This window comes from Pteropus alecto, unplaced genomic scaffold (assembly GCF_000325575.1).
Source record: "Pteropus alecto unplaced genomic scaffold, ASM32557v1 scaffold213, whole genome shotgun sequence".
Classification (NCBI taxonomy): domain Eukaryota; kingdom Metazoa; phylum Chordata; class Mammalia; order Chiroptera; family Pteropodidae; genus Pteropus; species Pteropus alecto.
In genome coordinates, this window is record NW_006434829.1 from 3,839,850 (window position 1) to 3,861,678 (window position 21,829).

Consider the following 21,829-nt stretch of genomic DNA (forward strand, 5'->3'; position numbering starts at 1 on the left):
AAGCCACAGCGAAGGGTTTGGGTCGAACTCCTAAAGGCTGGTCTGTGACAGCAGCCTCTGCCCCGCCCCACTCCTCTCCCCCTACCCCCCCGCCCCACCCCGCGCGCCCGGGGCTCCCCACGATTAAGTCCTAAAGAGAGGGCGCCTCGGCTTTGACCGAGACGGGCTCTGAAAGGCGTCCCCTTTACCAAACCTGGCCCGACGGCGAGCAGACCTTGCTCGCCACTCACAGGCGCACCCGGCTTACTCACCCGGCTGACCCCTAAGCAGCTGCGCCCGTTGTGCAGCCACAGCAAAAAGAGGGGCCTCCCCAGGAAGAGCACGGGCACGGACAGCGCGGTGACCGCCAGCAGCAGCCTCTGGACGTGCTCCTGTAGGGGAAGAAGGGGGCAGCCGATGAGGACGGAAAGGCTCGTCACTGTCGTCCGCCCGCTTCATTAAATTAGCGAAAATCAAGTACAATGTCCCTGTAATCATTAACAAGGAACATAAAGGAAACGCAAACCAAATTTATTTGCCGGTGGACCTTTCCCCTTCTCTTCCTGCACCCGTAGCTGAATTCCAGGACTGACGACTGACACCAGCGAGAGTGGCAAGGTATCGCTTTGCTTAGGTCAGGAAGAAATCTGTCTCAAGAGTCAAACTCTAGCGGATAATTTTCTGAAAAGGCTGTAACTGGGAAAATACAAACACGAGCTATACACTTTTTTATATTCTGGATTCTGTTGTTTTATTTTTAAATTATAAGGACTATTTGAGGAACGCGAGCATGTAGCAAGTGCATTTACCTCTATGTATGAATACTGAAATAGCATTCAGAACACAACTAAAAACATTTTCTTAAAAAGAAAGGAGTTTTGCAGTCACTTAAAAATAAATCAGAGGCAGCAGATCTGTGCCTACATAGCCGCTGCAGTTCGCACGGTCTTAACAGGTCTGGAGGTGGTTACTGACCTGTCCACCGCTCATCCCTCTCAGTGGCCCTCCTCACATTAGACACAGGTCCCCAGAGCCGTGTGCACCACTCACGGCCAGCATCGGGTAGTAATATCTGGGTCTTGGGTCTCAGACCACACCACCACCACGATTCACCCCTGAAAGGCTGAGAGGAGTGGGGGCCACGGGCACAGCCACAGCAGAGGTCACAGGCTGTGCACTCAGGCAGATGAGGCTGACATCTGGGACCCGCTGGCAGCTAAGCAACCTGGCCACCGGAATGACACCACCTCCCTCGGGGGCTGGTGTGACAATTAAGAAAGCGTGATGACGGAAAGCACGTTTCTGGCATGCAGCAGGTGCTTAATAAAGGTGGGTCCCGTTACTGATCTTTCTGACCACAGCGCCTGTGCCCCTCGGCGCTCCCTTACGTGTTTACTAATCTGTGCCATTCGTCGTTCTACGAAGGTTCAATAAAATAATGATAAAATATAAAATACAGTTTTTAAAAATCCTGAACAGGAAAAACGTAAAAAAAAAGGAAAACACTCTAAGCTCAAGCAGGATACACACGTGCAGCTCACAGACAAAGCCGCAGCGAGGTAAGCTGGGCTCGGAACCTGACTTAAAGCTTCTGGCAGTCGGGGGAAGGCGAGAAACAAACCCAAACGTCCCATCCGCACGGTCAACAAGATTTACAAACAAAAACGCAAATGCAGCTCAGGAGGACAGCCTCTGACAGCGACAGAGGATCCCCCACGTCCCACAGACGCTGCGGTGTGACCCGCGATGCCTTCACCGCCAACCTGCAGGCAGGGCGCTGTGGCACTCAGCATGACGACAGCACGTGCTAACACGTACCGAGCGTCTGGTAGGTGCCGGGTACTTTCTAACTCTACACTACGAATTGGGTCCTACTTTTATTCCCATTTTACAGATGAGGAAACTGAGGCACAGAGAAGTCAAGGAATATGCTCCAAGTTCTGCTTGGAGGAAGTGTCAGAGCTGGGATGGCAGGCAGGGCAGTCAGCCCTCAGAGGCCACACTCTCGGCCACCGGGCCACATGGCAGATGCAGTGGCATCGCACAGACGTGCTATTATAGAAAAGCCACCCTACTTTGATTCCCATTTTACCGATGAGGAAACTGAGGCACAGAGAAGTCAAGGAATATGCTCCAAGTTCTGCTTGGAGGAAGTGTCAGAGCTGGGATGGCAGGCAGGGCAGTCAGCCCTCAGAGGCCACACTCTCGGCCACCGGGCCACATGGCAGATGCACTGGCATCGCACAGACGTGCTATTATAGAAAAGCCACCCAGGAAGAGGGCAGGTGTGCTACGGTGCAGGTGTTGGTTCTGTGATGACCTGGAAAGACAGGAGGACTAGGAAGCCCTCAGGAACCTTCCAGGAACACACTGCCTTCCCACCAGGCTTCATAGGCACTGAGTGGCAGTGGGTCTGCATTACGTCGCCTGACCAGAGTCCCCAGGACAGCGGCCGGAGCAGGACGGCGCCCCCCCGTGATGACAGAGAAACAGGAGGCGCCGGGTGCCCGGAAGGCCAGGAGAAACGCACCTCGGTCGCTCTACTGTCGAAACAGAAGCTCTCGGGAGGACTGCCGGGGACGCCCGGCGGCAGGAACAGAGGCTGCTTACCTGCCCCACGTACAGACCACTCGTTTCACTGGCCGGAAATAAGAACATGTTGATAAACTCGATGAGGATGCTGGGAGCGGCTCTGGAGGTCTTCGCGGAGTACACCAGCCACTTGTAGACGATCATAAATATCAGGTATCCGAACATACAGAGCATGAACAGGAGTTCTGGGATGGAGACCAAGTAAATGTTGAACTTCTTCCTGAAATGCCTAGAAGAAAAAGTAACCGATCAACCCACAAACAAGGCTGGACTAAGATGCAAAGTGAATTCTTTGTGCAAAGCCTATCAGCGTAACATCGTTCATCTCGCGATTCACACTAGGGATTCGGACACATCTGTGAGAAGTGGGAGGGCCGTAGAAACGGCCTGCGTTTCGCCGCCAGATCCAGTTCAAGAAAAGAGATACACTTCAATACACTAGCTCTAATAAACAAACAGGAAACTCTCTAATTTATTTTAAAAAAAGAGTATGACAAAAATCACTCTGGCGACGAACATGAATTTCCACATTGCCCGTCTCCCTCACTTGAATGTAAGTGAGGGCAAAACCTCTTCCCTGTCCTCCTCACTGCCCGAGCCCCAGTGCTGAAAACAGTGCCCGGCACATACTATGTGCTCGATAAATAGCTGCTGAGCGAATGGATCCATGAAACTGCCAAAAACCTGTGTCGTCAAAAGCAGCATCATATCAGAGAACACGCCACCATGTCGGCTGCCTCTTGCCTATACGGTCTACCATCGAGGAGCAAAGTTTAAGAAATATCAACCTTGGCTGAGAAATATTGCTTTAAAAAAAAGCTGTACTTACAAGTGGTTAAATATTCCCAGAACGACTCCAAAAGTCATGTGAATAATTCCTAAAATCACAGACATTTTCATTTTGAAAGAGTTTAGAAAAGTGAGGCGATTGGTGGCCAAGTTCCAAATCTAAAGACAAAACGAAAACAAGAAATCTTTAACTTCTTCAGCTGCCTCTGGAGAAAGTCCCTATCTGACCTCGAGAGGCGGCTGTAAATTTAAAAAGAAAGCAGGGTGCAGACTTCCTTCTCGACGCTTCTACCTGTCAACTACTATTCTTAAACCAGGGCCACGACTGTCACAAAACCACCCCATCTCTAATATAAAGTTCCAAGAATACCAACGAGACAGCATCGTGTTTGGGGGTACACACCCAGGAAGGGATACTAAAAAGAAAAGCAAGAGGAATTATCACACAGCACTCAGGAGAGCGGGAAGTCCCTCTGGGGACAGCTGCAAGGGGAGCTGGCAGGTCCCGGAGCCTCCAACCCTGGGTGGGGACATACGAGAGCGCGTGCGTTATCACTTCATGTACACGTTTCACACACTCTCTTGTAAGCACATTTTATAGTCAAGTTTAGCTGGAGCCCACAGGTGCTGGGTGCAGAGGACCAAGCCCAGAGCCGGCCCCACGGGCCCAGGCCGAACTCCAGGGCTGCCCCAACCCCAAGCCCGCTCCAGTCTCCGTTCACTGTTTCTCTTCGTCTTTGAAAAAACAATTCCTACAGTTCCCCTTCAGGGGGATTAAGAAAAGGGAACCGGAGCTACTAGGACAGAAAGACTCTTTGTAAGTGAGAACAGGATTTTAGAATGAGGAATCTGGGGCTGGGAACTGGGTAAAGAGAGTCCAGTCAACTTACTGATTTAGACACACAGCGGCCACCGCGGGAAAGTGAGTGAAGAGAGGGGTAGGGGGAGAAAGCAAGCAAAAAATGCAGAAAAATGGACACCGGCCCAGGGTAAAACACACAAAAATGTACAGCGTGAAACTCTTATCTTTGAATGTTAAGTGAAAATTAAAAGGCTGAGTGCAGAACTATCTTTTGAGTGAAACGGGGAGAACGGGAACACGCGTTTACTTATGAATCATGAAGGAACCGTAAGAGACACGAGTCACCACACCGGGGCTCCGGGGTCGGGAGAGGCCGGGCGAGTGAACGAGGACAGGGTGCGAGGAGACTGAGGACCCAGAGCTTTCGCGCGGAGACAGTGCACGCACGGATCTGTTTCCGCAAGGCACGGACAGATCGCTGATTCGTAGATGACATGCAAGCACGTGACCGTTAAAACCGGGCAGCGCCCCGGAGGAGCCCGAGACGGTGGCAGGGAGAACGCGCACTCACGGGGTCGATGCCGAGAGGGTAGGGGCCTCGGAACACGCCGGGCACGCTCGGGTCCAGCTGCAAGACCCTGCTGTGTCTGACGACGCTGTCACTGCAACAGGGAGCAGAGCGGGAGGGCTCACTGTGAGGGAGGGGGAGGGGTCTTGGAAAAACGCTTTTCCTGCCTTAAAACATCGGGAGCGGGACACTTACTTCCAAAGCACCATCTTCTGGTGCTCCGCCGGGGAGTGACTGGAGCTGTACATGGCGGACACGTTCCACCCCGAGCCGAAAAGGTTGACGGACTTTGAGAAGCAGTCGTTGTAGATGAGGCCCGTGTACACCGAGAACAGCCCCATCAGCAGGAGGATGTACCGGCCGTTGAAAAACATCCGCATGATCTGTGGAGAGCGGTGTGGCCAGAACAGGGTTGCGGGCTGACGCGGACACGTTCTCGCCCGCTCCCATCAGGGCCAGTGTGACGGGTGTCCCTGTCACAGAGATGACACACACCCCCCCCACCCCCCACCCCACCCCGTCTCAGTCAAGTGGGTTACGGTTATGGCCAAACACTAACGATTGCGAAACGCCTCTTTTTCGGTCGAACGGGAGATAATCACTACTGATGCGGCCCAACCAGTTAAGACGAACTGGACCGTTTGTATTTTTACCTCTTGTGACTGACTGAGTCTGGGATGGTTTTCATTCAACACCAACAGGAGGGCAAACAAGAACATCACGAAGCCATGTCCAAAGTCCCCGAACATCACGGCGAACAGGAAGGGGAAGGTGATGATGGTGAAGAGAGCTGCAGCGAAGGCAGAGCGCGCCCGTTAACCCAGACGCCCCATGGCGAGCGGACGGGCTGCGACGCTGCGCCCCGACGAGGCGACGAGGTGCGCCCGTTAACCCAGACGCCCCACGGCGAGCGGACAGGCTGCGACGCTGCGCCCCGACGAGGCGACGAGGCGACGAGGCGGCGGCAGCGAGCCCGTCTCCCCAGCCTCTCCGCGCCCTCGACCCGCACATTCGGGCTTCCCACCTGGGTTCACTTCCCTGTAGCTGCCGACTCCATAGGCGTCCACGATGTTCTGGAACCCCTCGGTGAATTTGTTGGTGCGGATGAGAGTCGGGGGCGTCTCTTTCGTTGGGATGGTGTTCATAAACGAGGGGATTGTGGCGCCGCTCTCTCTCTTTCATATAAAAGAGAGAAAAATGACTGCCCTGGAGCTCTCTCAACAAACACCGGTGGCCTGCCACCGCCCATGTGCGGCTAGGAGGGGAAGCGCTGGCCACCGCCCAGGAGGGTCAAGTGTAGCAGGAACTGGGGAGGCGTGGGGGGCTGCGGTCCTGCGCAGGGAGGGCGTGGCGAGGCTCAGCGGGAGACGTGAACGAGGAGCTAGGAATGGCAGGTGCATGCGGACGCAGGCGGTCCCAGGAGCACCAACATGAAACCGAAATTTAGTATTTTCTCTCTTAAAAGTGTTCAAGAGGAAATAAAGATAAAACTGTTCAAGAGGAAATTAGAGACAGCTCCAGTATTACCTAATAAAACCACAAAACCGGTAAGAGTAAACCAAAATTCAATACTTCAGTTTACAATTCTTATAAAATACGTTATATTCAATTGTAATGAAAAAAGAAAATCCTTTGTAAATAAGTAAAATAAAAAAAGTTATTACCAGAACAGTAAATTTCCTAGTCAAATTATATTTCTTAAAACGCACACAAATAAGGGGATTCTGGGAAAGTCCCCAGCGATGGCATAGGTTTGATCTCCCCTGAACCCCCTCAAGGGTAACTAGATAGCAAAACCAAAAGCCACGGGCAACATTTATAACAGAACTACGCCCCCATAGACCACAGAGCAGCAAGGTGTGGGACGAAGCACTGCATGCTACAAGACCTGCACGGAGATAACCGCCTCTGGACCAGACGAAGTGAAGCGAGCACCGGGCCATCTGAGAGACCTGCGGGGAAAGACCCCCCGGCAGCCAGGGGGCTTCCCCTGGACAGCACAGTGGCCAGCCCACGACAGGCTGAGCCTGGGAAGGGTCTCGTCCAGCCCGAGAGCAGTGAGTGCAAGGGGTCCAGCGGCGGTGAGGGATGAAAGGGGCCGCAGCAGAGACCGTGTGTTACACACTCATAAGGCTCTTAAACATCAAATATACGGCAACTGAAGAAAATTTACCTTCGAATGGTGAGCAAACGATGCAATATACCTATGACGTATTATTGCACTGTACACTTGAAACCTATATAATTTTATTAATCAGTGTCACCCCAATACATTTATTTATTAAATTAAAAAAATAAAAAATAAAAACAATTTCTTAAAAGGCTCTTAAACAAAAAGATATTCCACTTCATTCATAATGAGAAACGCAATAGCTGGTGACATGTGTCAGACTCAATCCAGCAAGTCTGCGTGCGGGACTTTATCCTACAGATAGATGGGTCTGTGCACACGGGGACTGTGGCAGGCCACGTGTCAGTGACTGCAATGGCACGCACAAAACTGGAAACCACCTAAATGACCAGGGAACAAATTAAATACGCCACAGTACATCCATACAGGGGGATATTAAATAGCTTTTTTAAAAAATAGGGAAGTTTTATTAAGCAAAGAAAGAAAAAAGCTATTCACATCTGCTCATCTGTGATGGAGGAACTCAGACATCCTAGGACAAGAACAATGGGATCCGGGCAGGGGCCGTGGATGGATGAGGCTGCGGGGGGCAGGAGACGGGGTGCTTCACTGACTCATGAGCCTGTGACTGCCACCGCCACTCAGAGAGGGGTGCAGGAATGGGGCCACGCAGACACCCCTGCACACCAGCCCTCCTCCACCACCACGGTTCAGGGGCGTCTACCCGGAGCCCACCCTGGCTAGGACGCTGGGCCCCGCTGCGGCCTTACCGAGCCGTCCTGGAGCGCGCGCCGCAGGTCCGGCAGGTCAGCCTCGGGGCACCAGACCTCGGCGATGAGGCACTTGTTGGTCACGTCGAAGCTGCACAGGTTCAGCATGTGGTAAATGGCCTTCATCTTCTTCACCTGGACGGCGCGCGCGTAGACCGACTCTGCGGCCTTGCACAGCACCTGCCGCAGGTAGTCCTCCGTTTTGTGCAGCACCTGGCAAGGACAGACCGGCTTGCAGCGGCGAGGGCACGTTCGGTGTCTGGCCGGGGGACGCCCGGCTTTCCTAGGGGGATTTCTCCCCGCTGACAGAGGGTGAGTCCAGGCAGCAGCCCCCCGGGGGCAGACGGGGGCGGCTCACCCCTTCCCGACCCCAGCACCACCAGGCGGGAAACCAAAGCTCTCTTGGGAGCCATCTCTATAAAATATGACCCCAGGGGCACAGGAACTGGTTCAAAGTCACATCACTGTGGCAGCAGGTGGTCCAGCTGGGTCCGGGGAGCTTCCCGGTCCTTAGCCACTCCCAGCCTTGGCCCAGCTCCCTGCCACCCCTGTGAGCCACCGTCTCCCACCCTACCCCACCCCATCCTGCTGAGAAGCCCTTCGCAGTAAGCGGGACACAGTCCACTTCCTGCCACCAAGAGCCCTCAATGACCTGAGTAAACAACTGAATTAAAATACTGCAGGTAAAACAGCGGCCACCACAGGCTTGACAGCCTTCTCGACGGGGAATCACACGGCCACAGCGAAGACGGCCTTCACTGTAAAGTCTATTACTATCCAGGTCTCTAACAGGCCGCTGAAATAAAACCTCCACGCAGAGGAGGAAGGTAAGCGACACTCTGACCTCCCTACAACACCCTGATCTGTCACAACTAAAGCTCTCCACGTTAGACAAGAAAGTCAGCGGCTGTGTAAACGCTTCACGGCCCGCAGACACTCACAGTGTAAAGGTCCTGAATGCGGGTGTCCAGGCCCTCCTGAATCTCCCTCCGCTCCTCGGCGGTGCTCGGGTACGGGTAAACGTGGCAGTGGTAACTGGAAGACAGAAGTCAACAGGCTCGCGCGTCCGGCAGGACCAGGAGACGCCGTGTCAAACACCAGAACTAAATTCAATCCACCGCCGGGCGTTATCTCCCTCCAAACTGGGACGGAAGCGGCCCTCTGGGAGGCAGAGGCACAGACGGCTACCTGCCTTTGCTAGGGCTCTGCACACAGACACTCGACACATTTTTACTGAACTCGACAAATTCAGCAAACTCCCTCTGGGATGTAAATCCCATTACTGCCCCTCAGGATTCCCGAAGCTCCCGCCCAACTCCAACTTTCTAGAATTCACCACCCTCCCGGGGTGAGAATCCTTCAACGAGTTTGAAACACGAAAACGGAGGCAACACACAATAGTTACCTACAAAAAAAGTGAAAATAGGGGGACGAAAGCTCTGGTTTGCCAGCGATCGCCTCGGACTGTGCTGCAGTACAACCCCCCATCCCGTCACAGGGCCACGTGCTTGCAGGGCCGCGTGACACCTGGGGACACCCTGCGGAGAGCACGGCGAGCCTCCCGACCTGCAGCCACCCCTGCAGCGCCTGGAGGTTTCGATGCCATACGTAATGTGACTATTAAAATTAAATACTCTCGCCTTATCCCTCGCGATGATATCTGTGAAACTGAGTTTGCGGAGTTGGTTATTACTTTTCTAGTCTACGTTGAAATAAATATCTAGCTAGTAAAACTACGACAGGTTCCCAGAGTTTCCATAGCAAACTCTGGGAACACTGATCCAAAACAAACAGCCAAGCCCCACCCCACCCCCACAGAAAGGAGGCCATCTAAATTTCCCCGCGTGTGAGACAACAAAGGAGCGTTCTTCGTTTGCTTTTTTTCCCGTCTGTTGACGAGAATAAGTCACAGACAGATTCTTGTTGTGACATATTTAATAACTGCTGGAGTCTTTCACCCCCATCCTGAGTCCTAATGGCCCTGTGACAACGGAACTGCCACCTCCTGTTTACAGATGAGGAAACCGTGATTCGGTGACCTGCCAGCGGTTGCTCAGAGAGCGAGCGGCAAAGCCCGGCTCTGAATCCCGAAAGGCCCACTCGGAGCCCACACCCCGCCCCTCCCCCAAAAGAGAAACCTGCCGAGGGTTCGACCAAAGATGAACCATCGTGATGACAGACAAGCCCACGTGCAGCTAAAAGCAACGGGAAGACACAAAATATTCGAATTCGTTCGATTCTTTCTCCAACTGATCTTAAGCCTTGATTTCCAAAAAAAAAAAAAAACAAAACAAAAACGACATATTCGATTCTTTCTCCAATTGATCTTAAGCCTTGATTTCAAAAAAAAAAAACACAAAACAATCTGGGAAAGGTATGGACATGGTCTCTACTTTTAAATTGAGTATCGCACTGGCAACAGATGACAAATTAAATGTTTAAAAACATGACATCACAGCAAAGGTATCAGATGACAAAACCCAGCGGCCTTCGCACCCACTGTGCTTCTCAGACACAGAGGAACATTTAAGGAAAACTAGAGGTTACCAAACACAAAAAAAATCAACGCAATGAAGTTTTTCTTACCAATCACATATCTTCTTAACCTTGTGGCCGATCTGCTCTCCCCAAAAGGATATTAAAAACACATACCACTTTATGACTTCTCCCTACAAAGAGTAAGTAAGAATAATGGTGACTTCTGTGTCCAGAGCTCTGAAGCCTGGCAGCTCAAATTCTGTCACACTTTGTCCCTTCACTCATCCAACAGATACGGCCAACCCTCGTTATCTGTGGATTCACAACTGCAAATTCACTGCAAAAGTCATTCCCAACCCGAAATCGACACTCGCGTTTTTCAGTCGTTTGCAGACATTTGGAGTGACAAGAATTCTGAGTCACCAGCGTGCAGTGTTCCAGCTGAGGTGGAACAAGGTGACACTCTGCAGTCTTGTTTCAGCTCACACTGTAAACAAGAGCCTTTTTTGTGGTCTAAGGCCACTTTCCTCTCATTTCTGTGCTTTTGGTTGGTGATTCTGCTGTTTAAAATGGCCCAGGTGTGCTGCTGACGCGCTGCTCGGTGTCCCTGAGCGCGGGAAGGCTGTGACGTGCCTTACGGAGGTGATTCGTGTGCCGCATAACCTTTGCTCAGGGCCTGAGGGACAGTGCTGCTGAGGTGAGCTCAATGTCATGAATCAACGATACGTGTTAAATCAGGTGTCCTTCAACAGAAACATATAAAACAGGTGACATAGTGACCGGCTGACAAATGTGAGCAGAGGCCCGCAGGAAGCTCGTCCTGGTCTCCCCCAGAGCAGTGACTCGGTGCTCACGGAGACTTTACAGAACAGGTCGACCACGAATGACGAGAATGGGCGCTTTTACAAATATTCTACCAGTAAAATGGACAGGTGTTTGGCCTGTCAGGCACTGCTCTGGGTGCTGGGAATACAGCAGCGAACAAAACAGATACAAATCCCTGACGGGGTGGGGCGGGGGCTCGGGCGGGGACCCCTGCAAAACAGACATGCTTCAGGCATGGGGCCGTCTCTAGGAACCGGCGCTGCCAATGGGGGCGACCCGTGGCCGGACTCTCCTGCTGCCTAAAAGACGGGGCCCACAGGGCTGCTGAAGGACTAGACGCGAAGTGTGAGGACACAGGGGCGAGTCAAGGGTGACCCCCGGGTCGTAGCTGCCTGGAGGGTGGGCCGGGGGGAGGGGCAGGATCTCGGAGTCAGGCACAGGGTAGAGTCGTCTTCCAGACGTTGGAATGATGACACGGAGTAGCCCGTTACATGTCGTTTGGCTGTTCTGGGAGAGGCCCCAGGCACTTACATTCATTTAGGGACGGCAGTTAAAGCCACAGAAGTGCATGGGACCCTTAGGGGCTTACAGGAAGGGGCAGGCCAAGATCGCACTTCTGTGAAGTAACTGCCAGAGACGCATGAGCTGCGTCTGATCTTGAGAAAATGCCAGAGCCGAACCGAGGGGCATTCCACCAAAGGAATTGGTATGTAACCATTTTAAGTGTCAAGATCATGAAAGTCAACGAAAGACTGAGAAATCGTCCCTGAATGAAGCAGACCAAAGACATGTGCCGATTAAATCCAAAGTGTGATTCTAAACTAGATCCTCTGCCATAAAAGACAGTACTGGGACCTGAGCTCAGAGGGCAGTGACGTAGGGCGGTGACATGTGGCGGTGACATGGGGTGGTGACATGGGGCGGTGACGCGGGGCGGTGCGGAAGAAAGCCCCTGATTTTAGGAACGACCCAAACATGCTGGAGGCCGACAAGGCAGGTGGCCCTCACTCTCAGGTGGGTCGCTGTGCCCTGTGCCTCCAACTCACTGTAAGTCTGTCACTGACAAGAGGTGACCAACCGTGACGTGCACTCACTGTTTCGGGGTCTTCGAGGGGCTCGTCCAGCTCTGCGTAGGTCACGATGGTGTACCCTTTGCAGACTCGCCACAGCATTCTTTCGAATGCTTCAACTTTTCCTTGGTTAATTAGGCCAGATACAAATCTACAGGACGACAAAGGCAAGCTGTAGTCAACTGGAAGCAAAGAATTCCTATCAAATTGCACTAAAAAGATGATGAAGACTCATTTCTGCCAAAATGATGAAGAGATACAGAAAGCACTCCAACTGTCGGATGCCTAAAATGCAGGATAAACTGTTTTTGAAACATCCTTTTCAACATATAGCCGAGTCTAGAATTAGAGATATTCTTGGAATCGAAAAGACACTGGTAGCTACCCCACCGATCAGGATCTGAAGGCCGGCGAGGGGGACAAGAGATGGGCACTGGGCATGGAAAGTGAGGGGGTGACACTGAAATCCCCCAGTGCCCAATAAAACCAGGGTCCGCCCAAAGGGCCACACCTTTGGGTGAACAAGGAAAAATGCCACCTTGCAAAGGAGCCTGCAAGTAAACTCGTTTATTTTCGTTGGGGGTCCGGATAGAAGCAGAAAGGTCTTGAGAATTATAGCCACAGATCAGAATTCATTCAGACTTGTGGCTCAGATTCACATTACTTGCATAGTGAAGGGGAAAAAAAAAAAACGGGGAAAAAAAACCCAAACCAAGAAATTAACGTAAAATGATTCCAGGTTGACAGTGGGCTCCCAGGTACCTGACAAATGTAAAACTCAGTTCTCTCTGGAGGAATACAACATCCTCAAACTAAACACTGAACTCCTACAGATAAGGAGGAGAACATAAATTCGTAATAAAAAGAAATCACAAGTCACACGAGGAAACACTAAAAACTAAAGTTACCATTAGTTTGTGTAAATGGAAAGAATTAACAGGAGAAAAAGATCCTTAAAGTATAATTAATATTTTAACCAACTCAGTTCAGTCCCTGTGTTTCCAGCAAACAAAATGGACCTGATGCTCACTGATCGACCATTTCAGGTTTCCTGGAGTAAATGACACTGCATTAACGTTCCTTCTTTCCAACTCATGATGCCACAAAAAGAAATAGCCGTCCTATTTAGCTAAAAAGTCAACACAGCTCAGTAATTCAACTCAGCGAATACAGGAGCGTACAGTGTTTTATTAAATATTCACTTCCTTTCATTCACTCACAGGCGCACAAATGGTGCCCATTCACCCATGGTACAGTCAGTCTTCCTCTGACGAGACACCCCCATTACTATCTTGTCACCTACCCCAGCTTCGCTCCCAGCCGCTGCATACAGCTGTAGTCCAACAAAGAATCAGTGTCTAAGGAAGGGAATTCTTCGTAAGTGGGTTCAAACTACAAAGAGATATGAAAAGTGACACTTTACTTCTCATGTCACGTTTCCAGACAAGGTTAGGGCATCCTAAGTGACTGCTCAGATGTGTGTGCCAAGGCCCCAAGGTAACTCAGACATGTAACTCAGCTCTGATTCATAAAAAAGGTAACTTCCGCATGCTTACGTGTAAGCTGCTTGAAGACATTTACATGTAAGTATGGCTAAAACTTATGTCATCGCCTTAATCCAAGATAAAGTAATCGTTTGAAGTGACACTGAGTTCAGAAGGAATGTCCTTCTCTCTGGTACTCAGCTGAGGACAGATTACTACAAATAGACTGTTCTTTACTGACTGAGAGGGTATTTTTAACCTCCTTTACTCTTAGCATTTAGAGGGGAAAAAAAAAAAACCCTAAATTTTAGAGTTCAACTTCCTCTGTTCAATTTTTTCTCATGATCATAAAAATTTTTTTAACTGCAAATTATAGCACGGTACAAACAGGAGATACTGTTCTTGCTGAAACCAATCAACACACACAAAAAAAGGCTTAAAGCTTTTCAGAATGTCATAGAATCCAACGGAAAAATAAAGCTAAGATGGAAACGCAGCCCTTGGAAACAGCAGCGCATCGCTAGGAATTGATCACGGAACCTGGGACCGTACGGGAACCAGAATTAGAGAAGAAACGCACTTCCTCGCGTGCGTCGTCAGTACCTCCACGGTCCGTCTGACGAACTTCTTTGTCACTCTCAGCATGTGCGTATACTCGATCAGTTCAAGCAAGTTTTTCCTCAGCTTCTCCTTGTTCTTAGTGACTTCTCTCAGCTCAACCTCGAGCTTCTGCAGCTGCTCCTGAAAGAACACAGCAGTCACTTAGGACTCCAGGTTAGTTCCGACGGCAGTTCGGACAATATTTTTTTTACGGGACACCAAAACCAGCGGAGGTCTTAAAAAGCCAGAATTCGTGACAGTTTGACAGAGATATGAAAACACGCAAAGATTTTAAAAGTCCGTCATTCACTATTCCCTGTTAATTCAGCTACTTCCTACGGAGCTCAGGCCACAGATGACAGAAAGGGTCCGGCGTGCCATGGTGACTCTAAGTACGCTGAGGAGGCACCTGGCCCTAACCTCGGTTCCTACGTCACCTTCGGCTTCCCGTCAGCTGCTTACCTGTCGTCACGCATCCGTCTTCCTCCCTCAAGTCTACGCTTCCTTTTATTTGCGACACAGAAAAATTATTTAGCTAATCTTTTCTAAACACAAGTTTTCCTTGAATGTCCGGCTTAAGAGTTTGTACTCAGTTGTATTTACACAATTAACTGAGCACAAAATTTCTTGAGAAGAAACCTTAATCATCAGTTATATATGAAGCACCCTTAACACTATTTAAGAATTAAAACCACAGAAGCAGAAATCTGAAGAAATGATTGGCGCAATGAAAACTTGTATTCAAACAGATCCTTTGACATATACATTCATTACTGTGCTCTGCCTTATCAAAACTGCAAACAGTCAGTAAGCACTACATTTCCAACAACATCCTAACTACCAGCAAGCAGGCCAAACCGGATGACTGCTTCCTACTCCTCTGACCATACGATTCTCGCTGGAGTCCACTCATGCCTAGTGTTAAGTGACTTCCTCCCAGGTAAACAAAGAGGGCGCCAGCGGTGGAGTGGTCCCAGGCACATGGTCACAGCTGTTTTCGAGGCGCTATAAGGAGCTCTCGTCTATTTCCCAGTGTGATAAACATCAGATAAGGTTAGACAGAAACCTCAGTGGATAATTCGTGGTGGGGCGTGGGGGTGGCTGTGAGAACAAGACAAGCCAGTGTACACACAGGGGGGACGCTGTATCCCCAACACCTGAGACACACTGAACCCGGGGAGAAGGAATTCTGTCCCCTGAAACCACCTTCATGGGAGCTTCTGAAAAGCGAGGGGGAAGGGTCGGTGAATGGCACGAGCGTGAGGACGCAGGGCTGCGGCCCCGGCGGCCGGCAGCAGGGGAGGCAGGCTGAGGCCTGGCTCGGCCCGGAACCACCTTTCGGAAACATTCCATAACTGAGGACCGGGGCCCGCGAGCTCATTCTCGTTTGCCTCTGTTAGACACCGCCCGGAAAGGGGGCACACATCTTACATCTTAAAAGAAAACCAAATGACAGGTAAAATGTCTCAGCGATAACCTATGGCTAAGGGTAAACCACAACATGGCTCTTTAATTTTCACTCCACGGTTTCAGGAAGAAAGGCAGAAAAGCGCTAGACGACATCAAGAAAGTAAAGAAGCAGTGTCCGAGACCGGCGGCCCGGAGCAGCTTCTTCAGACACGTTACCTGCATTTCCAGCACCTGTTTAAGCGGCGGTGCAGGGGGACTGGTCTCTCCCTCAGGAAGGGGAATATCTGCTTTATTAATTTCTTGCACCAAATACGCTACGGAAACAAAAGTTAAACACATTAGACGCGAAAACTTACTATGAGACATTTCAGGCAGAACATGTCACATCCCAACCCTCCCTAGGTCATCTGAAAATCTATCTGTCTAAACCCATGAAAATCTCGCTTGTTCCAACGACATACAGGTCGCCCGCTGTAAAGCAGCACGCGGCATCAAAGTAAACAATAACCTGGATAAACACATTTCTTCATTTCTAAAATTCCAGTTAAAGAACTGTGCAGTCACAGCTGTCTCTGCACCTGCAGATGAAGCAGAGGGCTAAGGGCGCACCTGGAAGTGCAGGAATACCCCCAAAACAGACCTGTCTTCATCCCCACCAGACAGCACAAGGGACTGCCCTGCAGACCCCATAGGAGGAAATAAGTATCCGTATCAAGAAAGCCACAATCTTTCAGCCCACGGAGCCCCCAGCCACCCAGGGCAGGAAGCCAGGCTCTCCTGAGCGCCCCCTGCTGGCCATGACATCTGACCCCACAACCTGCACTGCTTCCTGACGGGGTGAAAACTAGATTCCCCAAACTAACAGTGAACCAGCCAAAATGGATTTCTTTAGTTTATATTTTCAATTCCATGAAGTGTCCTTTTCCTTAGGATAAAAGTCATAATACCTGGTCAAGTCCTTACTAGATATAATATTTTGGAGAAATGTTACTATTTGTTTTATTAAGAAGAAAGAAAGAAAAAAGGGAGACAGCAAAGGACTCACTGGGTGCTTTAATTGTTTTCTGGAGATGGGCGCAAATCGTTTGAACTTATTTACACCGAAATTTACTGGAGAGTTCCTTTTTTTTTTAAGCCTGCCTCTTTTTGAAACAGTTTATGCTACAGGAGTCCTAGACACGTCTAATGTGTTATCGCTCTCGCCCTGTCTTTAAAAACCTCATTCCAAACATACGACCTGTCCGATGACTCGCATGTATTTCAAAGACAGGGATATGATGTCACTCGACCATACACAACCCACACATACAACCAGGACCGCGAACAAGACGACAAGGAATCGATTTCAGGTGACTAAAAGTTTTTTTTCTATCTTAAAAATCCCCAATTAAAAAATATAAAATCCACAATAATTACTAGCTATTAGAAATTATTCTAAAAGTCACATTCTCCCCACCAAGTCTCTCATTCGCATGTTTTTCTGTCCATCCTTCTAAAAACAAATTTTGTGCTTTAGTCAATTGTCTGAGATCATTTTAACCTCTATTGCAGTCAAAACTTCAAGGCTTGAATTAATAATGCCTAAATTGGGCTGAGATGTTAAAGATTTTACAAATAAATGAAGCCGCCTTGAGCTCCTGGTTAACAGCCAGAGAACACTGATGTAACACCTTTGCAAAGGGAAACCCTGAAAATAAGGAAATTATCGACCAACCAATCTGCCACTTCCTACGGCCTTCGTTCACTGGTATAATTTTAAGTCATATGTTTCTAAGTTATACTATACTATAAGGGATTGGTTAAATAAATTATGGCACGTTAATACAATGAAATGTTATGCAGCCATTAAAAATAATGCTGGGTATGTCTACGACCATGCCAACCTGAGCAAACCCGATCCCATCTGATCTCGGAAGCTAAGCAGGGTCGGGCCTGGTTAGTACGTGGATGGGAGACCACCTAGGAATATCAGGTGCTGTAGGTATAAAAAAATTTAAAAACTAAGGGATTGTAAGAGGACAAAGTCCTTGCAATCTGTGAGGCCAACCAAGGGTTGCCTCACCAAATAAATAAACAAACAAATAAATAAATAAATAAAAATAATGCTGGGTCAATCTGTTTACTAACATGAAAAGATGTTACAATGAGTACTTACTATTAAGTGACAAAACAAAGCTAATAACAAAACAACCTGACCATTACATATCTAAATCCTTACTTTTATAGATGAATAATAAAAAGTATGGAAAAATAATATGAACCTAAGTAACAGTGCTTACCTCTGAATACTGAGAATACAGGCGATTTCTTTTCCCTTTCTATCGATCTATATTTTCTAAAAATAATTATTTCGGTTATTAAAACAAACTCACCCAATATTCGCTCTAGCTCTTCACACCTCTTCACCTCACCGACAAATTTTCTTTGGAAAGAACTTACATTCTGGTTGAGCTGAGAAAAGAATGAAAAAGTGGCTTTGAACGTTCTAAAATTTAAAAATAAGCTTGATTTTATAAATAAAATATTATTGGCAAGGGTTTGTGGAAAAGCACACCCTCGCGCACTACTAAATGAGAGTATAAACACGCAACTTTTCTCGAAAGCAATTTGGCGACTGTTATCGAAAATGCCTGAAAAATCTCTTTTGGCCCAGAAATAGCTCATGAGGAAATTTAACCTAAGAAAAAAGCTATGGATATGGACAAAAATTTATCTAGACGAACATCAAACTCAGGGATAGAGAAAAAAAGATTAACAACAGAAAATCAGATAAGGAACTTAAAGTCTATACCCACACCGTGGATTACCACCCAGCAATAAGCAGGAACAAGCTACCGGCGCACTCGACGTCATGGAGCACTTCCTCAGAAGTGTGACACGAGAGACGGAAGACATGCGAAAGGGTACAAACTGTGCGACTCCATCTCTACGAAGTGCCCAGAAAGAGCAAACCTCATGGCAGAAAGTGGATGAGTGACAGGCTGGGGGCAGGAGCGGGAATCAACTGCCAATGAAAATGGGGATCTTACCAGGGTGATGTGATGCATAACACTTGAAATGGGTGAATTTTATGATACACAGTAATAAAGCTCTATAAAAATGATGGTTCAGCCACATAACTTACTATGCACTTATTAAAAATTATGTTTTAAGTGATCGAGGTATTGGATTTAGTAAGGAATTATTATTAAAAATTTTAGGTATGATAATGGTATTGTTACGGTTTTTTAAGTGTTCTTACCTTTTAGAGACACTTACTGAAATATTTATAAATGAAATTAGATAGCTGGGATTTGCTTCAAAATGATCTTGTCTTGGGGGGCGAGGGGAAGTAGGATGGAGTGAGTGACCAGAATTTATATTATGGGCCCATGAGCTTTCACTGTTCCCATCTCTTCCCTCTACTTAACTTAAGATAAAACGATGCAATAAAAAAATACTGTAAAAGAATATTTAATAAAATCAATCAATTATTCATGATTTATCTATAAAAAAGGTTACCCATATTTTTTGGTGTAGTTCCAATTATATAAAAATACACATATATATTACATTTGAAAATATTATTGGAAAAGTGATGTTTGACCAATACTAACCAAAAAGTTAAAGTGTTTATTTCTAGGTATTGGGATCATGGAAGTTATTCTTATATTTTCCAATTTTCCTACAATGAACATATATTACTTTCATAATTTTAAAAACTACAGTAATCATTCATGTTGCAAGGCAGTCAGCGCGACAATTCCGTCTTTACTCCATGCAGCATTTGTACTGGGCACTCTCCAAAAACGTAATAAACAACGGCTCACACGAAACTGCTCAACCTGACAGTGTCTGCCCCAAAAGGTTCAGTTCTTGTTGTTTTCTGAATTTTTTTTTTAAAGAATTATCCAGAAGAAAGAATTCAAATTTCACTTGTCACATTCACATTCATTTCTGGAAGTCACCCTAATCTAAGGTAACCACTTTCAAGTTCCTAGTGATCCAAACGCAATCTATTTCTATGGAACTAAGCATGTGAAAAAGGATACCACAAATCAAAAGCTGTCTACAAATGACACTATCCTGAGTTTCAACCTTTTTCCTTCAATATCGAATTGGACATTATGGTTCTACAAAAAGAATCCTTAGGAAGAGGCGAACTCCTGTGGCAATGACAAAAATATGATTGGGTTGACATCCGCCACCATCACCATCTCACGTGTACTGTTTTTCCTGTTACGTGGTTTCTTTTACAAAGTTTTGTTTCTCTTTTCATTTCAGGGAGAGAAAGTCACCCTAATTTCAGACCAATGATTCGAAGTACGTTTTAATGTAGGTTCATTTTAAGATTCACATTTAACCTAGAAAAATCGGCAGAGGAGAGGTACCTGGTACTGTCTTTACTAATATCCACACCAGGAACCTTCCCACTGCAGCAGCTAAAGGACTAAAGGTGACAACCGTTCAGAGACAGCAGACTGTTAGAAAGTGAGCTGATCTTTCCCTTCGCCGAGTCCTACTGGTTAGTTGAATAACCTTATTTTCAAGTCTTCTCATTGGCTGTCACTACAGAAACCCTCGGCCTGCCTCCTTTCCCTCAGAAGGATTACTAAAAGGAAAGGGAGATTATTCATTCAGCCAGTACAAGTCAGAGAAGACTAAGGTCGGCGATCCCTTCTGGTGAACCAGTAACAAACTCCAGAAAAGATAGGAAAATGTCAGGTGTGACGGAGCTTTCTGCACTAACACCCATGCTGCTTGATTGACAACCCAAGGCAAGGAGACACGAAGACACAGACAGATACAGACAACACACACACACTCATCTGAGCTCTGAAAACCTCGTAGCACACAGAGCTCCTTCTAGCATTTTCATTTTCCTTCTAGACAAAGATAAACCACATTTTTTCTTTCACTGATTTTCAGTTGAAAAGGATCCCAAGTATATTCTACTAGTTAATGTGTAATGGCACTCAACTTGGTGAAACTGGAATCTTTGTGGTGATTAGGGCTTTTGTTCAAAACCTGCGAGATTTAAGCTTGATAAGTCTCTTGGCCCGAGTACTAACAGGATGGAACAAATCTACCTGCTACAAAGAAGGGAGCCTGCTTCTCTTGCCACGGTTTCCTGAATCTTTCCGGTGCTACTGACAGCTCAGCTCAGAGCCTGCCAGGTAAATGGGTACCAGGTGATGAAGCCAGAGGGGCTCCAGAAACCAAGAGGGACCTGGGCCTTCCCTGCAGCCTCACCTGTCACTCGGGGTTTTCTCCTGACTTTGCAATTGCCTTTTGTGGCCAACCCAAGGATTGCTGACATCAGCCCTTGGCTAGGGGTGTTCTCTTCTGAAATTAAAGACCCTTCAGAAAGACAAAGGGAAAGAACCATAGGATGAAAGCTGTGGCCCAGGAAATAAAATGTTCACCCCAAGTGACTTCCAGTTCAATCAGTATTAGGTCCTGCTAAATAATCTCCCTTCCACACCCTGTTCTCTTCCTCTGAGACCCTTATCACACTTCATAATCCGAGTGTTTATCTGTGTCCTCCCAGGCTGGGAGCAACAAGAACACAGGGCCCTTGTCTGCCTCGCTCTACCACGAAGTCCCCGGCCACAAAACAGCGTCTGGAACAGAGCGAGCGCTCAAATGAAAGCTTGTGCGTTCATTCAACAAATGCCTATTAATGCCCGCAAACGCCAGGGGCTGTGCCAAGTCTTGGGGAAGGGGAGTCCACAAGTCGGGCAAGGCCATCACCCTCAGGGGTCAACAGACCGTGGTGGAGACAAACAGTAAGCAAGTACACAGATACATAAATAAGTGTTCACGGTTACTGTCGGGGAGAGGGCTCCCATTCGGCAAATACTGACTCTGCTGTACCCCTCACCGGATGCAATGCACCGCAGCATCCGTCCGTCAACAAAACCGAGGCGAATCCCTTCCCGCCGGGGCCTCGCACCTCGTTCACTGCAACCAGGCTCCGTCTGCTCCACCGGGCACCCCGTTCCCCCACATCGTCCAGGGCCGGCTCCTGCCCAGCCAGGTGCTGGCCCAAACTCGCCCCCTCGGCGAGGCCTCCGTCGGCCGCCGCCAGCCCGGCCACCATCACGCCGCCCCGTTTTGTGTTCTTGCAGAACACATTTTGTTGATCTACTGGGTTGCTGAATGTGTGTCCCTCACCTCCCCCGCAAGTTCCGGAAGGGCTCCAGGAGGCCTCGTCGGATTTGTTCCCCGCTCGGCCCGGCGCCCGGCACCGAGTCGGCACTCGGAGGCACCGGATGGCACGGCCCAGAGTTGAGGACTACACGGAACGCCCCCAAATAACGCGGCGCCCCGGGCGCGGGCCCGCTCTGCG

At 48.6% G+C, this 21,829-nt stretch overlaps 1 protein-coding gene and 1 pseudogene across 3 annotated transcripts in view; one reads left to right on the plus strand and one right to left on the minus strand.

Moving 5' to 3' along the window:
* The window catches only part of ATP6V0A2 (ATPase H+ transporting V0 subunit a2), a 29,736-nt gene that overhangs the window by 6,925 nt on the left and 982 nt on the right, over window positions 1-21,829 (minus strand). For 2 of the 3 annotated variants that reach the window (XM_025045526.1, XM_025045524.1), the window contains exons 1-16: window positions 21,434-21,595; window positions 17,871-17,949; window positions 15,715-15,812; window positions 14,092-14,229; window positions 13,308-13,396; window positions 12,029-12,155; window positions 10,218-10,300; window positions 8,573-8,666; window positions 7,632-7,844; window positions 5,755-5,905; window positions 5,384-5,520; window positions 4,926-5,113; window positions 4,734-4,824; window positions 3,401-3,519; window positions 2,590-2,800; window positions 252-371 (exon numbers count right to left, since the gene is read on the minus strand). In XM_025045526.1, coding sequence (XP_024901294.1) covers window positions 252-371; window positions 2,590-2,800; window positions 3,401-3,519; window positions 4,734-4,824; window positions 4,926-5,113; window positions 5,384-5,520; window positions 5,755-5,905; window positions 7,632-7,844; window positions 8,573-8,666; window positions 10,218-10,300; window positions 12,029-12,155; window positions 13,308-13,396; window positions 14,092-14,229; window positions 15,715-15,812; window positions 17,871-17,949; window positions 21,434-21,580 — 2,085 coding nt within the window. In that variant the 5' untranslated portion in view covers window positions 21,581-21,595. Of the gene's footprint in view, window positions 1-251; window positions 372-2,589; window positions 2,801-3,400; window positions 3,520-4,733; window positions 4,825-4,925; window positions 5,114-5,383; window positions 5,521-5,754; window positions 5,906-7,631; window positions 7,845-8,572; window positions 8,667-10,217; window positions 10,301-12,028; window positions 12,156-13,307; window positions 13,397-14,091; window positions 14,230-15,714; window positions 15,813-17,870; window positions 17,950-21,433; window positions 21,596-21,829 lie in introns of those variants that run through there. The other variant, XM_025045525.1, reaches the window with a different exon arrangement.
* LOC112478392 lies at window positions 17,364-17,482 on the plus strand (annotated as a pseudogene).